At 49.5% G+C, this 22,050-nt stretch overlaps 1 protein-coding gene across 5 annotated transcripts in view; it reads right to left on the reverse strand.

Annotated features, from left to right (window-relative positions):
* Ripor2 (RHO family interacting cell polarization regulator 2) overlaps positions 1–3,028 on the reverse strand; it is a 173,175-nt gene extending 170,147 nt beyond the window's left edge. For 2 of the 5 annotated variants that reach the window (XR_007346283.1, XM_048799873.1), the window contains exon 1: positions 2,866–3,020. Coding sequence is in view for 4 of the 5 variants with exons in the window: in XM_048799873.1 (XP_048655830.1) it covers positions 2,866–2,941 (76 nt within the window). In the remaining variant the exon portion in view is untranslated. Of the gene's footprint in view, positions 1–2,865 lie in introns of all 5 variants that reach the window. The other 3 variants (XM_048799874.1, XM_048799871.1, XM_048799868.1) reach the window with 3 other exon arrangements.
* Positions 3,029–22,050: the final 19,022 nt, after the last annotated feature.

Raw genomic sequence — 22,050 nt, forward strand, 5'->3', positions numbered from 1 at the left:
CCCCCCCCGGGAAGATCTGGATGTGCATTATGAATTAAATCACATTAGGGGACATTAGTAATCTTTAGCAGTTATGTAGAAAATGTCATTGTTAGGTGCTCTTACCAAAATACTGAGGGTTGAAATGTCATCATACATGTCATTTATTTAAAAATATTTTGGCAGGAAACTAGATGAAGCAAATATGAGGAAACATTGACGTTAAACTCGAGTGATAGGTGCGTGGAACTCATCCTCCTGTTTTCCCAGCTTATCTGTGCGCTTACAAATTTGCATAATAAAAAGTGCAAAGAAAACAAAGCTTTCAGGAGCCCAGGAGCCCCAGGCTCCATGGCAAAGGTGACATTGGGTTTTGTGGTAAACAGGGTTCTAAGGCCTGAGGATCCTCACCCCCCAGTATACACCCCCAGAATAACTCCCTCACCTGGAGCGTGGGCAAGACCTGGGGGTGAGGGCCATGAGATTGTCCTTCAAGACGTGATTGTGTTACATGGTGAGGACAAGGGATTTTGCAGATGCACTTGGGGTCCCTGACCAGTTGATTTTGAGCTAGTCCCAGGGAGGTTGTCTAGTCAGGCGAGCTCTGTCAAGGACAGATTGCAAGCAACCAAAGGCCCTCTCTTGCTGGCCTTCAAGAAGCAAACTGCCAGAGTGGACGGGGCTACCAGGTGGGCAACGGCAGCGGTCAGCAGGGAGGGCCTCAGGCTGTAACCACAGAGCTTAGAGGAAGACCCTGCGTGAGCCCCGTGAGCTGCAGGCCCAGGCCCCACCTCCATCTCAGCACTGGGAGAGCGGCCCACCACCAGGCAGCTGAGAACTGCTAACTCACACTCCCAGGGCGTGGAGACTGGGGCAGCACGTGCACACGGTTCCACACAAGCCCGTGATTTGTCCTGGAGCAGCAGCACACAAGCGCAAGGTCCAGCTCAGGAGCCGTCCCAATCGGTTAGAGATGGCAGCCTAGGGCTCTGTATCCCCAGGGACTCTCGGCTGGCCAGCCCCTTGCAGGCGAGAGCTGTGGCCGCTCAGCAAGGTCTGCGGGCATGGGGGCCACGGCCTGCCACTCCTGTTGCCAGGCACCGCTCCTGTGCGCTTGAGGAAGCTGGGGTTCACTGACTTTCAAAATGACAAAGTAACACTGAGGGTAATACCGCTTGGGTCCCCAGGCTGGACGGGGAAAACCTCAGAGACGAGACGGGGGAAGTTACTGAAGCAGATTTTGGACGTTGTCTGAAGCTGCAGACTTGCTGGCTGCCTTGGCTGGTCTGGGCCTTCACCTGTTCTCTCTCTCCGCTGCCTTTAAACCCGCACAGGTCCTCCCTGAGCTGGGAAAATCTCCCCCTCAGGACATCACCCGACCTTGCCCCGACTTCTAGGACTCTAACACAGCTGGGCTCTTGACCCTTCCTCCCATGCTCAAGCCCAAGAGGTCACAACCTCGTTGCTCAGCCTTGACCTTGGACACAGGCCTGTTAATCTGAAAACCGCGCAGAGATAACAGCACAGTAGCCGATAACCGAAGCCACGTCTCCCCGTGAGGCAGGTGTCCCCCGCGAGTGTGTGTTGTGGAGTCCTGGCCACCTTCACGTCCACGCAGTTCCCAGCCACGCAGATCCCCCTCCCCACTCCCAGCAGCACCCCACCCTTCCTACAGCCACAGGGCAACCTCCAACAAAGCTGAAGGAAGATGCTGAGGAGTCACTCCCAGCATCTTCCACGATAATAAATAAAAACAAATGTGTTTCTGGGTGCAAAATATTTCCTCTCACCAGGGGTGCCGCCTGGAATCCAACCAGCCCCCTGCTCCTAAACCAGGGGACCATGACCAAGCCGCGCTCGCATTCCTGACCCACTCGGTCATCTTTATTTACTTCTGCACCAGGGGCTTCTAACTCACAAGAAGGACTTCCGACACGACTAGGCACACAAACTGCGCGGGTGGACCTCCAATGAGCGCGGCCGCTTGCTAACGGGTGGTCCTCGCACACCATTGCTTATTATGGCATTTACGACTGCAGGAATTCAACGCCAACATTTGAGCAAGAGGCTTTTCACTTTGAAAACCTGGCAAGCTGGACCTGCTGCTCTTGGAAACACTGGGATGGTGCTGAACGGCGGCCACGCTTTTCCCTTTACCACACTCCCCACCGCTCCCTGCCGCCTCCTCCTGGTCATCATGGTCTTGTTGCTGTTTTCTCATGAGGGAAGAAGACTACTCTCACCCCATGCAAGCAGGCCCCTCTTATTCTTTGCCAGAGGCAGGTCCCTCCAGAGGCTGAATTTGCTGACCCCTGAGATAAATAAAACTCTTCAGCCTCCGGGACCCTGACTTGTGACTTGGCAGTGGGTAATGGCCTTGCATATATTTGGAGAGCTTTTTATTTTTTTCCTCAGATTGCTTCTATGCCACAATCTCCTGTTAGGTTAGAGCTCCTGTCAGCAGGAACCGTCGCGAGAGCTTGGTCATTTAAGAAACATAGCATTGTGTCCTTTAAAGAAGGCAGGACTCTGACACTCCGATCTTGACCTCCACCCCGTCCAGCAGGCGCAGCTGGACTCAGACCTCAAGGTGCCTCCTCACTGTAGCCCACAAAGGTTCCACTCAAAGTCCCCTCGACAGATGTGATATTTATTGGTATTTTTCTTCTAGATGGAGAAATAAAGAGAAAGGGGCTCCCCGCCTGCCCCTCCAAACAAAGCGTCTCTGGTTACCCCTGATTAAGATAGGGCTGTGGGCAGGAAGCAGGAGGCCAGGGAAGAGGATGGAGAGCGAGGAGGGCCTTGGAGGCCCAAGGGGAGGGAGCTGGGGCCGTCGCCAGCGAGGCTGGAAGACAGGGAGGCGAGGCCTGGGGACCTGGGACTCACGGTTGAGCTGGCGCCTGCGGATCCTGTCCCTCCATGGCCTGCTTCGGATCCAGTGTAACCTCGAGGGCAGCACCATGGTCCCCAGGAGAGCAGGCCTAGGGCCTTCTCATGACAGGGCAGCCCAGGGCCTCTCAGCAATCCCGGAAGTCAGGTCCAGATGCATAAAAATTAAAAAGAGAAGAAAAACCACCTCTTCCTTTTTTTTTTTTTTATATCTGAGGTTTCCGTTGACTTCTTTTATCTGCAACCTGCCTCCCCTTTCCCTCCCTGCTGACCCAGAGGCCGCTGCCGCACCGAGCCGCCCAGGGCCGGTCTCTCCCGGCCTCCTGTGCCATGTTTTATGCATGAAGATGATGGGGCAGTAATTTATTCAGCAGAGAGGATCTGGGCTCCTGTGTCGGCCCCAGCGTCAGCAGAGCCGCGCGCAGTGGCTGGCAGGGTGGCCTGAAATGGGAATCCATCTCTGCAGGCAGGAGTGAGGGGCAGGGCTGCTGAGCCGCAAGGCAACACGGGTCGTGGGGTTTACGTGCCCGGGTCCCTGGTGCCCACAGGAGTGCCTGGCTACTTGCTGGTGGGCAGTAAGAATTGGTCAAACAAGTGAATGACTCACTGAAGCCAGCTCAGCGATGCTGTGTTCCTATGTCCTTCACACCGTGGGCTCTCTCCATTCTCTGTCTTCAGATAGGTGCATTCAAACTTCTCTGCCAGCCTTTTCTCCCACCCAAGAGCACTCTGCACCTCACTCACCCAGGCACCCTTCAGAGTGTCATTTTTCCATGAAGTCAGAGATGGCGCTGCCTGAGCCTGGGTGGTCCTCCTGCACACCCAGCTATGTCAAGCCTTTTTCTTTTTCTCTGGTTTGTTTCAACAGGGAGCAAGCTTCTGAGGGCAAGAATTATGCATTCCTGTCACATACAGCAAGTGACATCGAGGTGTGACTTGGGGCAGCCCCCAGATCTCCATCACCTTTCCACAAGCCTTCCCAAGCAAGTGTACACTCTACCTGAACACACCATGTTGCAGACTGGTTTCTGGAGCCTGGAGGGGGCTCTGCTCCCTGCTTTCTCGGCCTCTGAGGCTGCCAGTTTACCTGATCGATTTCTAGGAGGTCTCCAATAGCCTGAGGGACGACCATATTGGCTGTGAAAACAGCTTCCATTCATGACCGCTCCCCGCTCCCCGGTGGAAGATGCTGGGCAGAGGCCCCTCTTAACACATGAATGAGCTACGCAGCTCAGGCCTTCCCCCACACGATGTCAGCTTCATCCAGAGGGCAAACAGCGATGGGTCAAGGCCTCAGGAGTAGCCTTGCCCTGAGGCTAGAACGGCAAAGGGTGCCACCAAGTCACCAAGTTCAGCCCCAGCTGCTCTGTAAGCATGCTGAAGGCAGAAGTTCTGCCCTCTGTCTTGGGTTTCTCTTATAGTGTCTCCAGCAGAGAGACTCAGAGAGCCCTGCTGAGTCACGGGAGTTAGAGGCTTGGGCTTGCAATTGGCTGGACGTGCACTTTTGACAGGTCTCAGGGAGTCTGTATGATGTTTTCTTTATTCACAAGAGGAGTGACCTGCAGACCTCAGAGTTGTCATGTTGCAATGAGATCAAAAGCTTCTGAGGCTTTAGTAGAGTTTATGATTGGCCCGGACTCCTCCGCTAACTAGCACTGTGTCTGGTGACCCTGAGCTGAGATGCCAGGTGCAAACTCAGGAGCTTATCTTCATCTGTGAAAAACGCCAAGCATGAGAGCCGCTGTCGGGAGCTCATGCTGGGGGTTTCATGAGTTAATAAAACCAAGGGCTGAGAAAGGTTTTTAGTGAAGAGGAGGTGCTGGGTTGCCAGCCCCGTCATTAACTAGCCCGGGGATTCCATGAAAGCTGGCAAATCCTCTGGGCCTGTCTTCTTATCTGCAAAATGAGGGGGTCTGGGATATATGTACCAAGAGTCTTACACATTAATTTCCTTTGGCCTCCATGGTAAGTCGCCACAATTCAGCAGCCTGAAACAACAGATTCATTGCCTCACAGTTCTGAAGGTTAAGGTCTGGAATGGGTCTCTTGGCGCTAAAGCCATGAAGTTGCCAGGACTGGTTTCTGGAGGCTGCTCCTTGCTTTCTCAGCCTCCGGTGGCTGCCGGTTTACCTGCATTGATTTCTAGGAGGTCTCCAACAGCTTGAGGGACGACCATCCTGAGCTTGGCACCAACGGCAGTGACAGCCAAGACAACTGCCCCCAGACTCAGGTCCCTCGTGATGCACCTGCTCCCTGAGCCTCCTTTCTGAACCAGGGCAACGGTAGACACTGAGATCATAACACAATCTCTGTCAGGCGCCAATGAGGTCTCTTACTGCAGCAACTGGACGACGTCCCTGACTGGCCAGTGCAGTTCAAGAAAACCAGGAGTGGACCCGTGTTCTGGAGACCCAGGAAGAGGCCCGTGTTCTTCATTTCTCTTCTACATGGCACTTAACAGACCTCAAATCTGGGAGGTACAACTAGGCAAATGTGCCACAGAGGAGGTCACAGGACACCATGACCATGACAGTGTCCCTGTGACCATGATCCCTCTGCCACCTTTTCCCACTCCTGGGCTCCTGAATATCTGGGAACTTGAATGTGAAGAATGTGATAGAAAATAAGTTTTTTTTTTTTTTTTTTATCAGAATCAGACCTTCTTTCCTCCTGGCTAAGCCACACATTTCCTAGAGCTTCTGCTACGTGCGTCTCCCACGTTCTGATGTGCAGGATTCACAGCAGCACATCACCTCCACAGCAGGCCAGGGGCGGCACGTACAGTCGGGGGAAATGAGAGGCCACAGAAGAGCCGGCGTTTCCTTCCTCAGATTTAAATCTCAACAGTTCCCTTCTTATATCATGGAGGGGCGGCGTGGGGCATGGAGCGGGAAGCCTACCACTGCCTCCCTCTGCTGCTCTTTTCCACCGGGGTTGGCCATGCTGCAGGCCTGGGCTGCAAGGGGCTGTTTCCTGTTGTGAATTGCTGCACTCCATCTTCTCTTTCATCATCTGCACACACATAAATGCCTGGAGTCAATTGCTTTGTGGAGTGTTATTCTCCTAAGGAAAATTTCCATCTGTGTTAAGTGCAGTTTCAATGTTTACTCTTCTTGAAGCCCGCGTTGCTATTAAGTTTTCATAAGTCACAGAATTTCATGGTGGAAATACACAGAATCTGCTAGGAATGACGTGACATGTTAGAAGCGCACGGGGGAGAAGCACAATTATGTGGTCCTTTCCTCTCTTCCCCTCTAGTCACTTTCAATAAGTGGAGCTGGACGTTAGACCTGGGAGCCAGAGCCCGGCATGGCTGCTTCTGCCTGAAAGCCGTCCTGGGAGGTCAGAACTCCCTCCCACCCCTGGGCCAAGGGTGGAAACTGTGGGGCAGAGGCACCCAGACTTAGGAAGGCCACACGGGAAGCGTGGTGTCACTGTGAGATAAATGCTCATGGAGTGCAGGAGGAAGACAGCAGCACAGAGCTGACTTGCCTCTCCGCCCCGTTGCACAAGAGGGCTCGCCCACGTTCTGGAACCCGCCGAAGTCTGGAAGCTAAGCACCGTGTGCTGGCTGTATGCATTACTGAACACTGACAAAGAGATCGGCTGTGTCACAAGCTTTACCTGGATAGGTGGCTTTATTTCATTTCCCCCACATGGTTCTGAGCATTTTACTAATAAAAAAGTGAAGCTGACGTTCTCTAAGTGATATTTTCTAACACATGTTGTGGATTACCTATGCTTTACATAACGGTCATTTCACACTCCCAGGCCCATTTTGCAGACAGAGAAGCTCAGGTCCATAGAAGTTCAGTAACTAGCCAGGGGGACACACTTAGCAAGAGGCTGAGATGGGATTTGAACTCGATAACCTGGCTCTAGAGTGCCCATGTTTAATCACGGCCTATACCATCTCTTCACATTAAGGGGGGAAACCTTCCAGATGGCTGTGTAACTATTGTGTACCCTGCACATTCATGCTTCTGAAGTTTAGCAGTAATGGTCTATGTTAAAAGTATGTTCCATTAGCTTCAAAAAAGACAATAATTAAATAACCAAAAATGAGAAGTTGGACAGCCGTTAGAGAGTCGCCTTAGACAACATCATGTCCAATGCTTCATTTTATGTACATGAAGGCGACCCTCCTGGAGAGGAGGACCCACATCAGAGCTCGCTGTGCAGGTTGGGGGAGGAGGGCCAAGTCCTCCCCACCTGCTGCTGAACCTCGGTATCAAGGCTTCATGGGACTTTCAGGCCTACAATAGTTTTGGAAGGGGATTTTGGTGGAGCAGAAAGAGGCGGTCAGGAGGCTGGAGAAGGAGGACAGGGTCTGCCCTCTTCCAGTCGGGTGCAGCCCGCTCCTGCCCTCTGCTTCCTTCTCTTGATTCTTTCTAAACGGGCTTTTTCAGCGTTTCTGTCTCACTTAACAGCCCTTCCTTCTACCAGGTGCTCAGGGCAGAGACGAGGCCTCCCTGCTCCCCAGCCCAGCTCCTAGCCCAGCTCCCACGTTCAAACAACCTGGGGTCCACTTGGCTCTACATCCGGGTCCCCTCCCAGCACTCCTCCCACTGGCCCGGGTGGCCCACCTGTTACTGGAACTACTTCCACCCGCTCCTAATTGGTGTCCTCGATCCCCATGAGCCTCCCGTTAGATCCAACCACTCGTGCAAGTGAAGAGGAGGCGGGAAGTGAGGGTGTCAGGGGTGATTGACTTGCTGGGAGAGAGTTAAAGGGAACCATCTGGGAGATGAGCCTGAGTGACTCACGATGACAAGGCACAGAAGAAAGCGCCCATGCGTGGGGGTCAGGCTTCAGAAGCTGTAGACCCAGAAGATGCCCAGAGAAGCAGGTGTAGGAATCGGCGTGGTAGCAGCTGGTGCAGACTTGTGGGCTTGGCCATCCAATGTCTGTCCAAGAGCCCTCTAAACATACTGTCACTGGGAGGTGTCACCAAAGGGTTGCACTCTCCTCTGGGACTAAGGACCCAGACACTTTAAGTTTTAGAATAATTTGTTAGGCAAATAGCCACCACTGACCTCAGTGGAGCAGGGCTGTCTCTAGAGGTCACGGTGGAGACGGACCAAGCCAGTTTTTTCTGTCGACTCCATCGGCCTATGGAGCAGCCTGGATTTAGACAGCAGGAAAATGTCAAGCAGTGGTCTGTTCCACCTCTGCGTGGGCTTCCTCTGGAGATCCATTGACATTCAGAAAAGAATATTTTCTTTCAGGACATTCAAGTTTTCTTTGATCTTAACACCTTGGCACATGTCGAGGGTGTGGGAAACCCTCCGTAGCTCATCCCTGATGCCCTCCAACCTGCAGGGCCAGGTCTGTGTGGTTCCCATCAGCTCCCCTGTGCACTTCTGCACCTGACCACCCTAGATCTCCTCGAGTGACTGCTCACCAGCGCAGAGGGCCAGAAGGGCCAGGGGGTGCATGTCCTCCCTTCCTCCAGGGCAGCCCTTACCCCTGGGCTGCCAGAGAACCCAGCTCCTCCTTGCCTGGGGATGCACTGGAGGCAGAATTTGCCCTCTAGGGCTCCCCTGTGGGACTGGCACCCCATCCCCACCTTACTGCTCCCCCTGGGAGTATTCTCTTAATAAATTACAAGTCTCAGCATCTGTTTCTGGAGCTCCATTGAAAACAATCCCCAGATCCAAAGACAGGCTGCACTCTTTTGTGAGCTGTGAATGGAGGTAACTGAGTGCGTGTCAAAGGGGCTCTTTGGGTCCTCTGAGGTTTGCTTTCACTTCTCGTCCTTGGATTCCCAGGGGTCTCACCTAGCAGAGAGGCTACTGGGGATCTTGAGCTCTGCGCCTTCAGAAAATGATCTTCTTTCAAAGAGAACAAGCAAGACAGCCGCCATTATTTTAAAAAGAATTTTAAAAAGTCTACCCAGGTGTGAGGTGATCTTTGCTGCTCTAGCACCCCATTCATTCCCTGACAGCTGAGAAATTTCTTTGCACAGCTATGTTTATTCCAAGACTGTCTATTTGTATAAATAAATAAATACAGGTACAAGTGTTTGCAAAATGTCAACATTCTGCAATTATTTCTCTGCAAATTTATCTTTTATTTAATCATTTATCATGGATAATATAGATATTTCTTTTTTCCCCTTTGCTTTACTGAGGTGTAATTAATAATTTGCAAGTGAAATTGTACACATTTAAGGCACACATGCAATGATTTTGGTGTACGTATACATTGTGAAAAGATTTTCAATCAAGGTTGTTAACACGCCCATCATCCCATGTGATTACTTTTTTTTGTTTGTGATGGAAACACTTAAGATCAACTCTCTTGGCAAATTTCAAGTAGATGACACAGTACTGTCAACTGTGTGTTAGACCCCAGAACTCATTCGTCTTATAGCTGAAGAGCCATTTTAGCTTTCAGAAAAAGGGTCTTCCTGCCAAGTCCAGCGGCCTGACATCCAAGCACAGGGAGGTCAGTAAGGGAGGGCAGATAAGAGATGGCATTTCCAGGTCACGCTGCCTCCGCGGCTGTCTCATGAGTGACACTCTGGGTTCTGACAGCAGGGGCTACACTGCTGGCTGGGCTGATGGGCACATCCAGCAGCCTCAGCGAGACCCTTCTCACAGGGGGGATCACGCTGGCTGGCTGCCTCTTCAGACATGGAGCCGACCTTCAGGCTTGGGCAAACCAGGACAGTCCTTTGAGTCCGGCCAGTCTCGGGCACAGAGAGATGGGTTGAGTGTCCACAGATCCTATCTCCACTTCAAAACTATGCTGGCCACCTGGGCTAGACGTTGAGGACCGAAATCCTACCCCACAAATCCATCTCTTTGGGCTGAAGATGTCAAGATGTAGACCTTTCCAGAGGGACAACCCATTTCCTTGTTGCACTAACCAGAACCCTTCGGGTCCTAAGTGACAGAAACGTAGAACAGCAAAGCATACAATAGGACTCAACCTAAGGCTTGGTGAGTGACGGCGTGGGCGGGCGTCAGGTGCAGCTGGGTGAGAAGTCTGCCTTCTCCTCTCCTCAGCTCTCCTTCGATTGCATTCATTGGCTTCATCTCCAGGGACAAAGATGACCTCCACAGGAGGGCGGCAGCTCTTCCCTGTGGCCCAGCCTGAATCTCAGAACTTCTGCTGTCAAGCTCAAATCGGGGCCGTGGTCTCCATTAGCCAGGCGAGGTGCAGCTTCAGTCATGTGCCCATGGCTGGAGGGAGGAGAGGGCCAGGCGCACCCCGTCCATGGGTACTGAGAGAGGGAGAGAGTGTTTCAGCAAAGAGGACCTCAGGCACCCTTAGCAAGAGAGGAGAGGGTGGCAGTGGCAAGACGCCTGCTCACCACTCGGAACAGTCTTCACACTGCCCAGGTGGCGGCCCCCAGAAAGCAGCTCCCTGCCCGGGCAGGCTGAGCCCGGCACGGTGCTGTGCGCTTAAATCCCAGCAGCTCAGGAGGCTGGGACAGGAGGCTGGCAAGTTCAAAGCCAGCGTCAGCACAAGGGGAGGCTGAGCAGAGACTGAGACATGCGAGTGTTACAGACACCACACTAGCAAGGCCAGCAGGGTGGGCTTCTGCCCGAGGACCCCTTAATCCACTAATTGCCAAGGTTTCAGCTCTGTGAAACCTTGGGCTTGGCCTACGCTATGCAGCTCACTAGCATAGGTTGAAGATCCCAATCTAGAGCTTAGATGTGGTAAAAATGATAGTCACATAATCATCCCCTACATTAACAATTCCATTACTTATTATATACTCTGAGTTTTTATATGTGTTCTACCTCTGGATGCTGGGGAGAAATGGGTGAAACTGAGAGGGAAGCTCAGGGGCTTTGAGATTTAATAGCACAGTCTTAGAGCCCAAGAAAAATGCAGGACCATGAGAAAAGAGGGAGTGGAGCCCTGGTGGCTGATGTGTCACAAAGAGGGCGGGGCTACTCCCAATCCCACCCACAGGCTTCCCCTGGCTGTAGGGCACGTGGCCTTCAGCCTCGTTTTGCTACATTATTACACAGGGATCCCTGTCCTGCTTCCCGTGAGCCCTGGTGCCTCACTGGGAGGGCTGAGACACATCTGGGAAGGGCCCTGGCTTCTTTGCAGGATCTCGTTGGTTCCCACAGAGGGACAGTAAGTGACTAGCAGCAGCTAACTCCATCCAAGCACTGCATTATTTCAGCCCCTGAGGTCCAGCCTCTTCTTCCAATCCACAGACGGATGCTGTGGCCTGGGGAGCCCTGCAGGGACCTGCCACAGAGTGGGAGGGGGAGCCAGGCCACAGAATCAGGACACCTCATGCCACAGCCGACTGTCTGAAACCAGAAGAGCTGGGAAGGAGGGAGGGAGACGTTCAAGGAGGGAAGACTGGCCTGTAAAGCAGTCAGCCAAGAGGGGTAGGGAGGGAAATCCAGGTGTGCAGGACACGGCTGTTACACGGCAAGGGACCAATAGATTATAACATGGTGCCTCTTTGTACTGAAGATAATACCTCCATGGCATCATTTACCCATGGGTGGCCAAGGGTAAATCAACGGTATCATTGTCCCAAACACATAGTGGGAGGCGCTGTTGATAATTACACCAGGAGGACAGCTGTAAGCCGACTGGCTTGTTGAGCGTGGCAGGACCCAGAGCCACCCTACCTAGGGCCACTGAGGTAGAGCTGGGTTTATTCTGATGGATATACAGTGCTCATCCACAGCCCATCCATCCATGGCCTTCCCTTAGTATCTGGATGGCCAGGAGGGACAATATTAACTGGCCTTGATCTTTGCAGCTCCGTGCTCCAACCAACTGAGTATATGGTATAGCCAGGAGGAAACACATAATTTAATTAATCAATTAACCGAGCCAAGCAGTTCATAGCGTGGTTAACGGACTTCATTTGAGGTTCTGAGCTCAGCTATGTGACCTTGAGCGAGAGGCTTAATTACTTTGGGCCTCAGATTCCTGACCTGTAAAACAGGGAGGAGACCAAAGCCTTTGTGGGCTTTACCTTGTCTTGGATGCCCAGCTAAACCCAGTGTGTGGGTTATGTAATTCATCATCCTAACAGCTTTATGAGGTAAGGTTTACTGATCTCTCTCCACTACCTCCATTGTGCACCCCTGCAAACTGAAGCTCAGCGGGCTAAATAACTCATTGGAGGTTGCACCTTTAATAAATGCCCACTTTATGGGGATTGTTTTTTGGTGATTAAATGATGCAATGCTTATTAAAAGCTTAGCGTTTTGCTGGGCTTAGTGACACACACCTATAATCCCAGCAACTCAGAAGGCTGAGGCAGGAAGATCGAAAGTTTGGGGCCAGCCTCAGCAATTTAGCAAAGCTCTAAGCAACTTAGCAAGAGCCTGTCTCAAAATAAAAAAAATAAAAATAAAAAGGGCTGGGGAGGTGACTCAGTGGTAAAGGGTTCAATCCCTGGAAGCAAAACAAACCAACCAACCAAACAGTATTTTGACTGAAATTGAAAGTCAATTTGACTTTTCAAGTCAATAGAAAGCCCTGGATAAAAACAGTCCTTAATAATGACATTTTAATAGTTAGTGTCATTGTTGTCTTACATTTGCAATCTGGAAGGTACTAATTTGCATTTTAACTTTCCGCATGTCAGGAAGATGCTCTGAACGAAATCCGGAAACCCACTAATACTCTTTGATGTCCTAAGAGGACAGCATTGTTGACATGACCCATCTTTGAAAGCCCCAAGAATCTGAAACATCCTGACTGGTCTGCCTGCAGCTGGTAAAATAAAAGCCCCGCGTGTGTCCTCAGACCCAGACAGCTATCCCACAGAGGCGAGCAGGGACCTCTCAGTGGAGAGAAGGCAGCAGGCACCCGGTGGGGAAGGACAGAGGGAGAGACTGCTTGTTTAATCCTCTGCCCTGGTTCCCCCCAAACCCAGGCCTGCTGCAGACTCATTCTTGAGCACCAGGGAGCCTCCACCTCACCTAGCTGCACAGCTGCACGGCCCGGGACTTCTGGAAACCCAGGAGCACTCTACAAGCTTGCAATATACGGTTATGCAGAGTACTGGTATGCATAGGGTTTAATAAGTGTTAGTGTTACACTAATTAGCTTTGGTTGAAAAGGCCACTGTGTTACACAATGTGACCACAGAAGACAAGAGCAGTTTCTGACCTCCAAGTCTACAGAGGTCACCTTAAATGACAGGCCATTGAGTAAGAGCTGAGGTGTGTGGAGTGGTGGGGTTTGGAGAAGGAAAGACAGGTGCAGCTGGGTGAAGGCTGGGGTCCCCCGTGGGCCAGTGTTGAGGATGGTTGGGGTCTTGACAAAAGCAAAGGAAGAAAATCTCCATGTGAGTTAGATCAGTGGAGAGGAGTACCCAGGAAATGGGCATGAGGCACTCCAGAAGGAAGAGAAGCCCCTGCTCACTTCCCCAATCCACCCCAGCCAGGCCCAGAGTGCTAAGTGTGAGCAGATCCCCTCAAAGGCGCCATCTCACCTTCCACCATGCAAGGGTTCTCCAAATCCTGAGCCAATACGGAAGTTGAGAATGACCGAACCCACACTCTGGGGTGAGAGTCAGTGAAAGTGTCCTTACAAGGACCTCACACATTCCACACAGCTGCTCCTTGACTTAGGGTGGGGTTGCATCCCAATCAACCCATTGCAATTTAAAAATACATTTTCAAAACTGCATTTACCATATCTCGCCTACCGAACATCATAGCTCAGGTCAGCCTACCTGAAGCGTGCTCCACACACTCCTGTAGCCTGCAGTTAAGTAAACTCATCTAACGCAACCAATTTTATAGCAAAATGTGGGGTGTATCAATATATCACATACTATAATGAAGGTGAAAAAAATGCTTATCTGAATATGCTTTTGTACCATTTTAAAGTAAAAAAAAAATCGTGAGTTGAATCATCTTAAGTCTGGGACAGTCTGCAGATGACGAACTGTAAATGACACCATGAATTTCTAGTGTGAATCACTCATTCATTTCCAAAATAAACTGATGGAAATTCTGGGCTGGATATGGCATTGAGAATGGGCTCTGCTCTGCTCTGATATGAGCGTCTGTTTTCCTTGGCTACCCAGTTTATACTTCCTCTGTCTCCAAAGATTATTCCACAGAGGCTAAGCTTCAAGCAGTGCTAAAACTACCTAATTATGCATCAAAGAACATTTTCATTTTGGTGTGGCACTGTAAGTTTTGCAATTATATTCCTACAGAGTTTTTTCTTTTCCAATAACCTCTGCAAATATCAGCCTAGAATTTTTTTTTTTTTTTAATCCTGGGAAGGATCTCTCCTTTCTTTGCCCAATTGTCCAGCCTTGTGCTTTCTCCTGAATCTGAACACCCTTTTTCTCCCAGTTGTGCCTTTTCTGCCCCAAGTCACTGTGAGAATAAAGTTTGGAGTTTTGTTCTTTTAATAGGGAGAATAAATTCCAGATGGGACTCAAGTCAGAATGGTAGTTTGGGGGCAGAAACCGAAATGCCACATTTTCTGGGTAATTTGTTGACGCGTGTCTGGCTTTGTCAATGCTTTGTAAACAGTAGCCGTGATGACGTGATAACAGTAATTATTACTAGACATGTGCCACTTACAGAATGCACTGACATTCTGTGGAGATGCAGCCGGGCTGTGGGACTTGAGTGGGTGGGTTTGGACAGTGGGGACTCAGAGTTGCTGTTGTCACAAATGTCCTGGTCACTGTGGCCCAAACGTCTCATTGAATTCAATGCTTAATAACATCTGTCTGCTGAATGGAATGTTCAATTTGGCTTGTGAGGAGACTGATATTTTCTTTTTTTTTTTCCCCCTGAGGAAATACTGGCCCCTGGAAACACAGCTTCATTTCTTGACCTTATAAAAATTCTACCTGTTTTGTGGAGGCAAATTAACTGTGGCCCTAGATTTTCTTCGTCAAGGGATACATGAGGGTTTTACTGTGGAACCGGCCCTGTCTTCCGGAGTTCATGGCACCCACTGAAGTGATCAGCTCTGCAAATGCTATTTTCATGGAGTCAAGATGTTTGTAGGGTCATATTGGTTGGGCTTCACACAGAAAAATTCCGGCCTTTGCTCCTGTTATGACTGAGATATTGTGTCCCCAGAAAGCTCACATGTGAGACAACACAACAGTTAGAGGTGAAATGCTTGGGTTAGAAGGTCTTAACCTAGTAGAGGTTAACTGGGTGGTGAGTAGGCAGGTGGGGTATGGCTGCAGGAGGTGGGTCATTGGGGGTGTGCTTTGGGGGTATATTTTGTCCCTGGTGAGGGGAATCTCTCTCTGCTTCCTGCTGCCCTGTCCTGTGCTGCTTTCCTCCACCTCATTGTTATGCCTTGATGTTCTGCCTCCCCTCAAACTCACAGCAAAAGAGTCGCCATCTGTGGGCTGAAACTTCGGCCCCCAAATAAGCTTTTCCTCCTCTAATGGTTCTTGTCAGGTCTTTTGGTCATAGCAGAGAAAAATCTGCCTAGAACAGCTCCTAAGGCCACCTGAGTGTCATGTGGTTATTCACAGATGTGCTCTCTCAGGGGCCTACGCCCTTCAGGGTGTGATCTTTGTGGTTACACAGATAGGTGCAACACACCCAGCTTGGTTTTTAAAGTCTGTAAGTAGAAAACCAAAACGGCCCAACTCCCACCCACCCAAGGACTGAGGCGGAAGCCGGCACTAAGAACCCACCCTTTACAAGGTGGTATTTCAAAGTTCAGGGAGTCTAGTTTTGTACTGGGTCAGTCGGTGGCGAGGTGTTGAGCGTCTTAGACACGGGCCCCTTCTTCATTCTGGTTGGCCCAAAGATGCAGAGTCTGGAAAGAAACGGGGAGGGACCTGTTAGAGTTCGTAAACAAGTCTGGATGGTGCCTGGCAAAATGCCAGAGGGAGTGGTTTGAGAAGTAACAAAAGCGAGCCATTAAGTGTGGAGATTCCTTATTGGTTGACTGATGTATCTAGTTTATGTTAATTAGATAAGCTGTGTGGAATGTATAAATACTGCTCCTGTCCTGCAATAAACGGCTCCTACTCTTGCTGTATCAATCTACACAAGTTATTCGTCACCCCCCCAGTTATTTTGCTGCAGCCGGACTGCGGCAGGGACCGACAAGAAATGAACTGCTTTATCCAGTAAAGCGAGTTTAAACTCTCTGGCAAGTTAGGAAAGGCCCCCTTCTTAAGAACTTTCTGGGATGGTAAACCTGGGTCGCGGGCAGATCTGAGGGTGTGGGGCAACTTCTCCGCATGTCTTCGTGAGGGGCAGGGGGTCTCTGCGGAGGCCATGCTGAGGGTCACAGCCGCCCTGGGCCGCGGGGGGGCTTTAGAATCCGGGCAGAGGGCTCCTCGCCAGGCCACGCCGCGCGGCGCTGGGGTGGGAGAGGCCTGGGGAGCTGCAGATGGAGACGCCTGGTGGCGGGGCGCGCTGCTGCGGAAGGGTCTCCACGTGTTGGGTGAGGGATGGGAGCGAGGAAGGGGAGTTTTAAAACCTTTTGTCCTCCTACAGGGAACCCGAAGTTGGGATCAGGAAGGAAGGACCAGGCATGGTGCGCGCCCAGGTCCTCCTGGAAAGGGCTGCACGCCTCGCTTAGGTGCTCTTCACCCCACAGGTGAAGCCATCTGTCGCACAGGCGTCAGGGCAGGGCCAACCACCCTCGCCGCGGGAGCCGCAGGGCGCAAGCGAGAGGGCAGGTGCTGTGGGGAGGCTCGGTGCATGCAGCCGCCCTCTGCAGTCGCCTGCTGGAGGCAGCGCCAGACCCGGCCACCGCGGACCGCTGCGCGGAAGGCTGGGGAGCGGCGGGCTGCGCTGCGGTGCTGCTCCGCCCCCTGCCGGCCGCGCTCCTCGCTGCAGGGTGCGGGCGCCGAATGGTCCCAGCGCGGTGCGTCTGCAGGAGAAGGCCAGGTCCCTACCCAGCTGGATTGCCTGTCTCCTTGGGCTAAGGAGCCTTGACTTTGCTAAAATAATAATGTACGGGCATAACAGGGAGGCGGAGTTCTGATATCCTTTTTCATATTTTGGTTATACTAAGAAAAATATCTTGTTTTCTTTCATATGGCGGCCAGGAGGAATAAACAGAGGTGGCACTAAAGTAGAAGGAGGCCATTAGGGCAGAAGAAGAGGATCAGGGAAGAGTGGGGAGCGAAACTGATAAATCACGTTTTTATGTATATAAAAATATGCCCCCAATGAAACCCACCCTTCTGTATAAATAGTATGTGCCAATTAAAAAAAAAAAAAAGCTTCCTTAAAGAGTTTGCTGTTTTTTCAGAAAACACGACGGATCTAAAGATATTGGGGGCATTTAAAAAGAGAAATCTGTATGAGTGATATTTGCAAGCAGCACAGGCGGTTTCTGCAGTAACATCTTGGAGCTCTGGGGAACAACATGTGATCGTGGCTCAGGAGGGGTCCGGGTATCATATGCCTGTACTTTCTCTGGAAGACCGGAGATGCTACCCAAAGCTGCAATTGTTCATACAGCCTCATCCAGCAACCCAGCTTCAAGTATTCTATTGCAAGAAAACAGCCCAAAATATGAAAAATGTAACACATACTGGTATATGAACAACAGTCTTCAAAAGATCGTTCAGTGTTCAACAATAGAAGAAAAGTTGAAGTTAAGGCTCCTTTAGAATATGAAATATTAAGGCAGGTGGGGTGGCCCAGGCCTGTAATCCCAGCACCTCAGGAGGCTGAGGCAAGACCCAGGCTCAAGAAAAAAAAAAAAAAAAAAGACTGGAGATGAAGCTCAGTAAGTAGTTAGGTGCCCCTTGGTTCAATTCCAGTATCAATCAATAAATACTCATAACAATAATATCACAAAGGCCTGAATTTTTTAACAGTAATAATAGGAGAAAAATTATGTCCAAGAAAATATAGAATATCTACGATGCAATGTTGAATAAAGCTGGGAATGAATGCTGGAATATAGCTGAACTAAAGGGCTGCAGTTAGAATCTAAAATCCTATATTACTATTTTTTTTTTACTCATTACACAGTGAATACAAGAATGCTTTTTTAAAATCCACTTAAACAGCACGGAAGTATATAAAGCAAGTGGCGGATCCCATTCCCTTCTTGCCCATCTGTCTGCTCCCTGTTGATAAACTGATGTGAACACTCCAGATGTTCTTCCTTGGACACACATACATTATTATATATAGTGTCATTTTAACATAAAAGTGATATTTCTTGTTACTTTTAATTTTTTAAAACCATGTACTATACTTTTCTAGATCCATAAATACAGAGTTACCTCACTGTTTATAACTACATAATGTGTTCTACTCTATTTCTTAGTTGATAGAAATTTGTGTGACCTAAACTTTATAAATATAATTCTAGCTAGGCGCAGTGGCACACATTTATAATCCCAGCAAGTTTGGAGGCTGAGGCAGGAGGATTACAAATTTGAGGTCATCCTCAACAATTTAGAGAGACCCTGTCTCAAAATAAAAGAATAAAAAGAGCTGGGGATGTGTCTCAGTGGTAAAAGTAACCCTGGGTTCAATACCCAGTTTAAAAAAAAGTTAAAAATGATAATTTTGTAAATCACCTCTCGTATACTTTTGTTGGTGCACCTATTATTAAATTTAAGTTTCTTTTCATTTATTGATTGGCCGATTGTATTCCTTAGACAATTTTCTCTTCATCTCCTTTGCCATTTTTTCTATTTCATTGCTTACATTTTACTATTTATTGTAGGAGTGCTTTTTATTGAGATTTCATTAATTTTAGGAATCAATACAGCACAGAATATTTCTATCCCGGAAAGTATGTCTTCCCAATTCTTCAGATCTTTTATATTCCATGACAAACTTTCATTATTAGTTTCTTTCCATCTTGTACACTTCTTGTTATAATTTATATCTGTCTTCCCTGGGGAAGATGTTTCTAATGTTTATTTACATAACTGAAAAGTTTTTCAATTGGAATAATTACCAGCTGCAGTTGAAACCCTCGCAGTTTCTTAAGCTGATTATGATCTGTCAAATGATAACACAAAGCTCTGTAAACATTACCTGCTCACTTGCTTGTATACTCGAGAAATTAATGGATTGATTTAATTGCTTCTAACATGTCAAAAGCAGGATTTAGATATCGTGTTAATCAGAGTTTTGTGGCTGTGACCAAGACACCTCACAAGAAGAAGTTAGAGGGAGAGGGTTTATTTTGTCTTATTTGGTTTCAGAGGTCTCAGGCCAATGGCCAGGGCTCTAAGGCAGCACGTCTCGCCAGAAGGACAGCTGCTCAGCTCAGGCGCCAGGAAGCGGCAAGAGAGAAACAGAGGGGGCAGGGTGAGGGACAGATATAGTCCCCAAGGCCACGCCCCACCACCCCACCTTGGTGTTACACCTCCCAGCAAGTCAGTCAATTGTCAGTCTTCACTGGAGCAGTGGCCCAGGGAGGCCAGAGCCCTGTAAGCCAGTCCTTTCAATTCTGAACATTGCTGCCCTGCCTGACACTCATGCTTTTGGTGGACAGTGAAGATCCAAACCACAACAGATACATAAAAGGAAGGAAAAAAAAAAAAAAAAAGAAAGAAAAAAGAGGGTGGGTAGAAATGCCACAGTTTGGAGGAAGTAAACTTTGCTTTCCTCTCTGTGGGCTGGCAGTGAGCAGAGGCCAGTTGGGGTCTTAGACCTGGGTCATCAAAGAAAATATCAGTCAGGTCGGGGTCTGCACACCCCCTTGAGCATTTAACCTGTGCAGGCGGCACATCTGCATGTGTCCACGGGGGTCTCTCCGTCCTCGTTCAGCACCTCCACTGCCGTTAGGCCAGGCCTCACCACGTCCCCCCGGCATCTCGCCGTCCTTCCTCCCAGTTCATCTAGACAGGGAAGGGAAGCTGCTAATAATAATTTTTCTGGTACCATTTTCACAAACAATTTGGAGTGTGACAAACTGATCTTAAAGTTCTAGACGGATGTGCAAGGGGTGCCCTGAAAATCTGGATCAAGAAGAGCAACAAGAGAGGAGTGCTTACGTGCTTTCTCAACAAGCCATAAAACTAAATAAGATGTTGCCATCAGCGGACACTGGTGCAGGGATGGGCGAGCTGATCTGTGGCACCAACGAGCCGCCCTTCCCCAGCACCTCCATGACAAGACCTTTCATGTCACAGAAAATGTCTGCCAGCTCCCCTGGTCCGGCTAATGCCCTGTCCCTCATCCCACATGGACACCAGTGTGCCCGCCCTCTTTTTAACCACCGTTTGCCTGCGCTGTCTCTAAGAAGGTGCCACAGATGCCTGGGTTAGTTTCTGTACCTTCCATTCTGCTATCTTGGTCTATTTGTCTCTCTTTGCAGGAGTGATTTGTTTCTTTTCTTCTTATTTATCTTTTATTCTCTTTTGGAGAACGTTCCCTTATATGGATGGATACGAAAACATTTGCCAAATGCTTTCTGCACATGCACTGAGATGATCCTATAACTTCTCTCCTTTCTTCAGTGAATGTGGTGGAATGAATGGATCTTCACGTGTTGAACGAATACTGCATTCTGGGTGCTTTATAAAGGACAGAGGTTTCGTTAGCTCCTGGTCCTGGAAGTCTGGGAGCATGGCGCGGGCATCTGTGTGGCGTCTGGTGAGGGCCCTCCTGCTGGGCCGTGTGATGGCAGAGGGTGTCATGGGGGAGAAAGCAAGCATGCCAGAGAGCCACTGCTGGGCCCACCCAGTCCTGAGCCGGTGGCCTCTCAGTGGGGCCCTCTCACTACCTCACTGTGGGCCTCCAAGAGGAGTTTGGGTGGGACCATTCGAACCTCAACCATCAGAAATTCTTGTTTCCCAAAACACCCCTGTCATGGGGGATCTTTCTCTTTTGTTGGCATCTTTCAGATGAATATTTTAAAGTTATCCTATTTGTGGCCACCCCTTCCTTACTGTTCCTCTAGTGGTGACCCTAGAACACCCATGTGTCTCATCATGTCAGTGTCGTTGCCAGTTCCTGTTTCTCGCTCCGGACTGACTTTTCATTGCCTGTTTGCAAATCCTCATCTGCTTCTCTGCCCGCTGTGGTACGAAGGGAAGCCCTGTATGCCGAGGGCTGCAGGGGCACCAGTAAGGACAGTCTCCTCCTCCTGGCCAGCGACAGCTGCTTGCCATGCTCCAGAAGCACGGGGTTTCTCAGTGAGCATCAGACCCTGCTGCTGGCAGCTTCCTGGCACCGTTGGGTGGCTGCACACTAAGGCTCTGCACCCGAGAGGCATTTCCCAGCAAATGGCTTCCCCAGTGCGGAACTCTTCTGAACGAGTTCCGCAGCATTGAGCTGGTTGGCTTTTTCTGGATTTGGCAGGTCCCCATGAAGGGAATCAGCCCCTCCTGCCAACCACCCTCCTGGGTCTCCTTCCTCTCTAGCTCTTGGAGGCAGAAGTGGTGGGAAGTGGTCGGACCTGGTCATGTTTTGAAGGTGGAGGTGACAGGAGCTGTCGGCAGAGTGGGTGTGAGAGCAAAGATAAAGGATGATTTTGCGGCTTTTCATTTGGCTCATAGAAGTGAGATATGAGACATGAGAGGAGGAGAGTGAGGATGTGGGGGCACAGGAAGAAGAGCAAGGAGGGAAGTGAGGACATGGGGACAGAGCATGGTTGACGGCTTGAGGTTCTGGTGACCCCAAGGAACTGGATATCGGGAGGAGAGAACTGGACAGATAGCCTGGGCGTAGATAGACCTAGTGGTGAGAAGCCACACTTGTATTTTAAAATAATCTTTTATTCAGTCATTATATGAATTTTAACATAGATTCTATTGACAAATGTTACATTTATTTTTAGTGATAAGTGAATATATTACTATATAGTGTAAATCACAAAAAAATATTTCCTGGATTCCAAACATTTCTGCTCTGCAAAATATGTGAGGTCAACCAGAAGAATCAAGCTCTATTGGTGTCAATAGGAAGCAGATGTCCAGTGTTGCAATTGCCAAGATTTAAGGAGACAAATTCCACCACATTCTGGAATCTTAAGAATTAAAGAGGTAGAATATATAATCAAAAAACAGGTTTTGATTTTTCAAATCAGTGATGTGCATTGGAAACATCAACACATAAGACAGAAATCTACTTAACAATCGTATTTTTCTAGAAATTAATTTCTATGTCCCAAATAATTATATGAATATCATAAAAATCTACAGTCATTAACAAAAACAGGCAAATCAGTTGCCCATTTGCACCATTTGAAACAATGTTTTTAAGAGTTTAGAAGAGGGTTACTCACTGTTTCAGGAAAATGAAT

The sequence above is a fragment of the Marmota marmota genome, unplaced genomic scaffold, assembly GCF_001458135.2.
Source record: "Marmota marmota marmota unplaced genomic scaffold, marMar, whole genome shotgun sequence".
Taxonomy (NCBI): domain Eukaryota; kingdom Metazoa; phylum Chordata; class Mammalia; order Rodentia; family Sciuridae; genus Marmota; species Marmota marmota.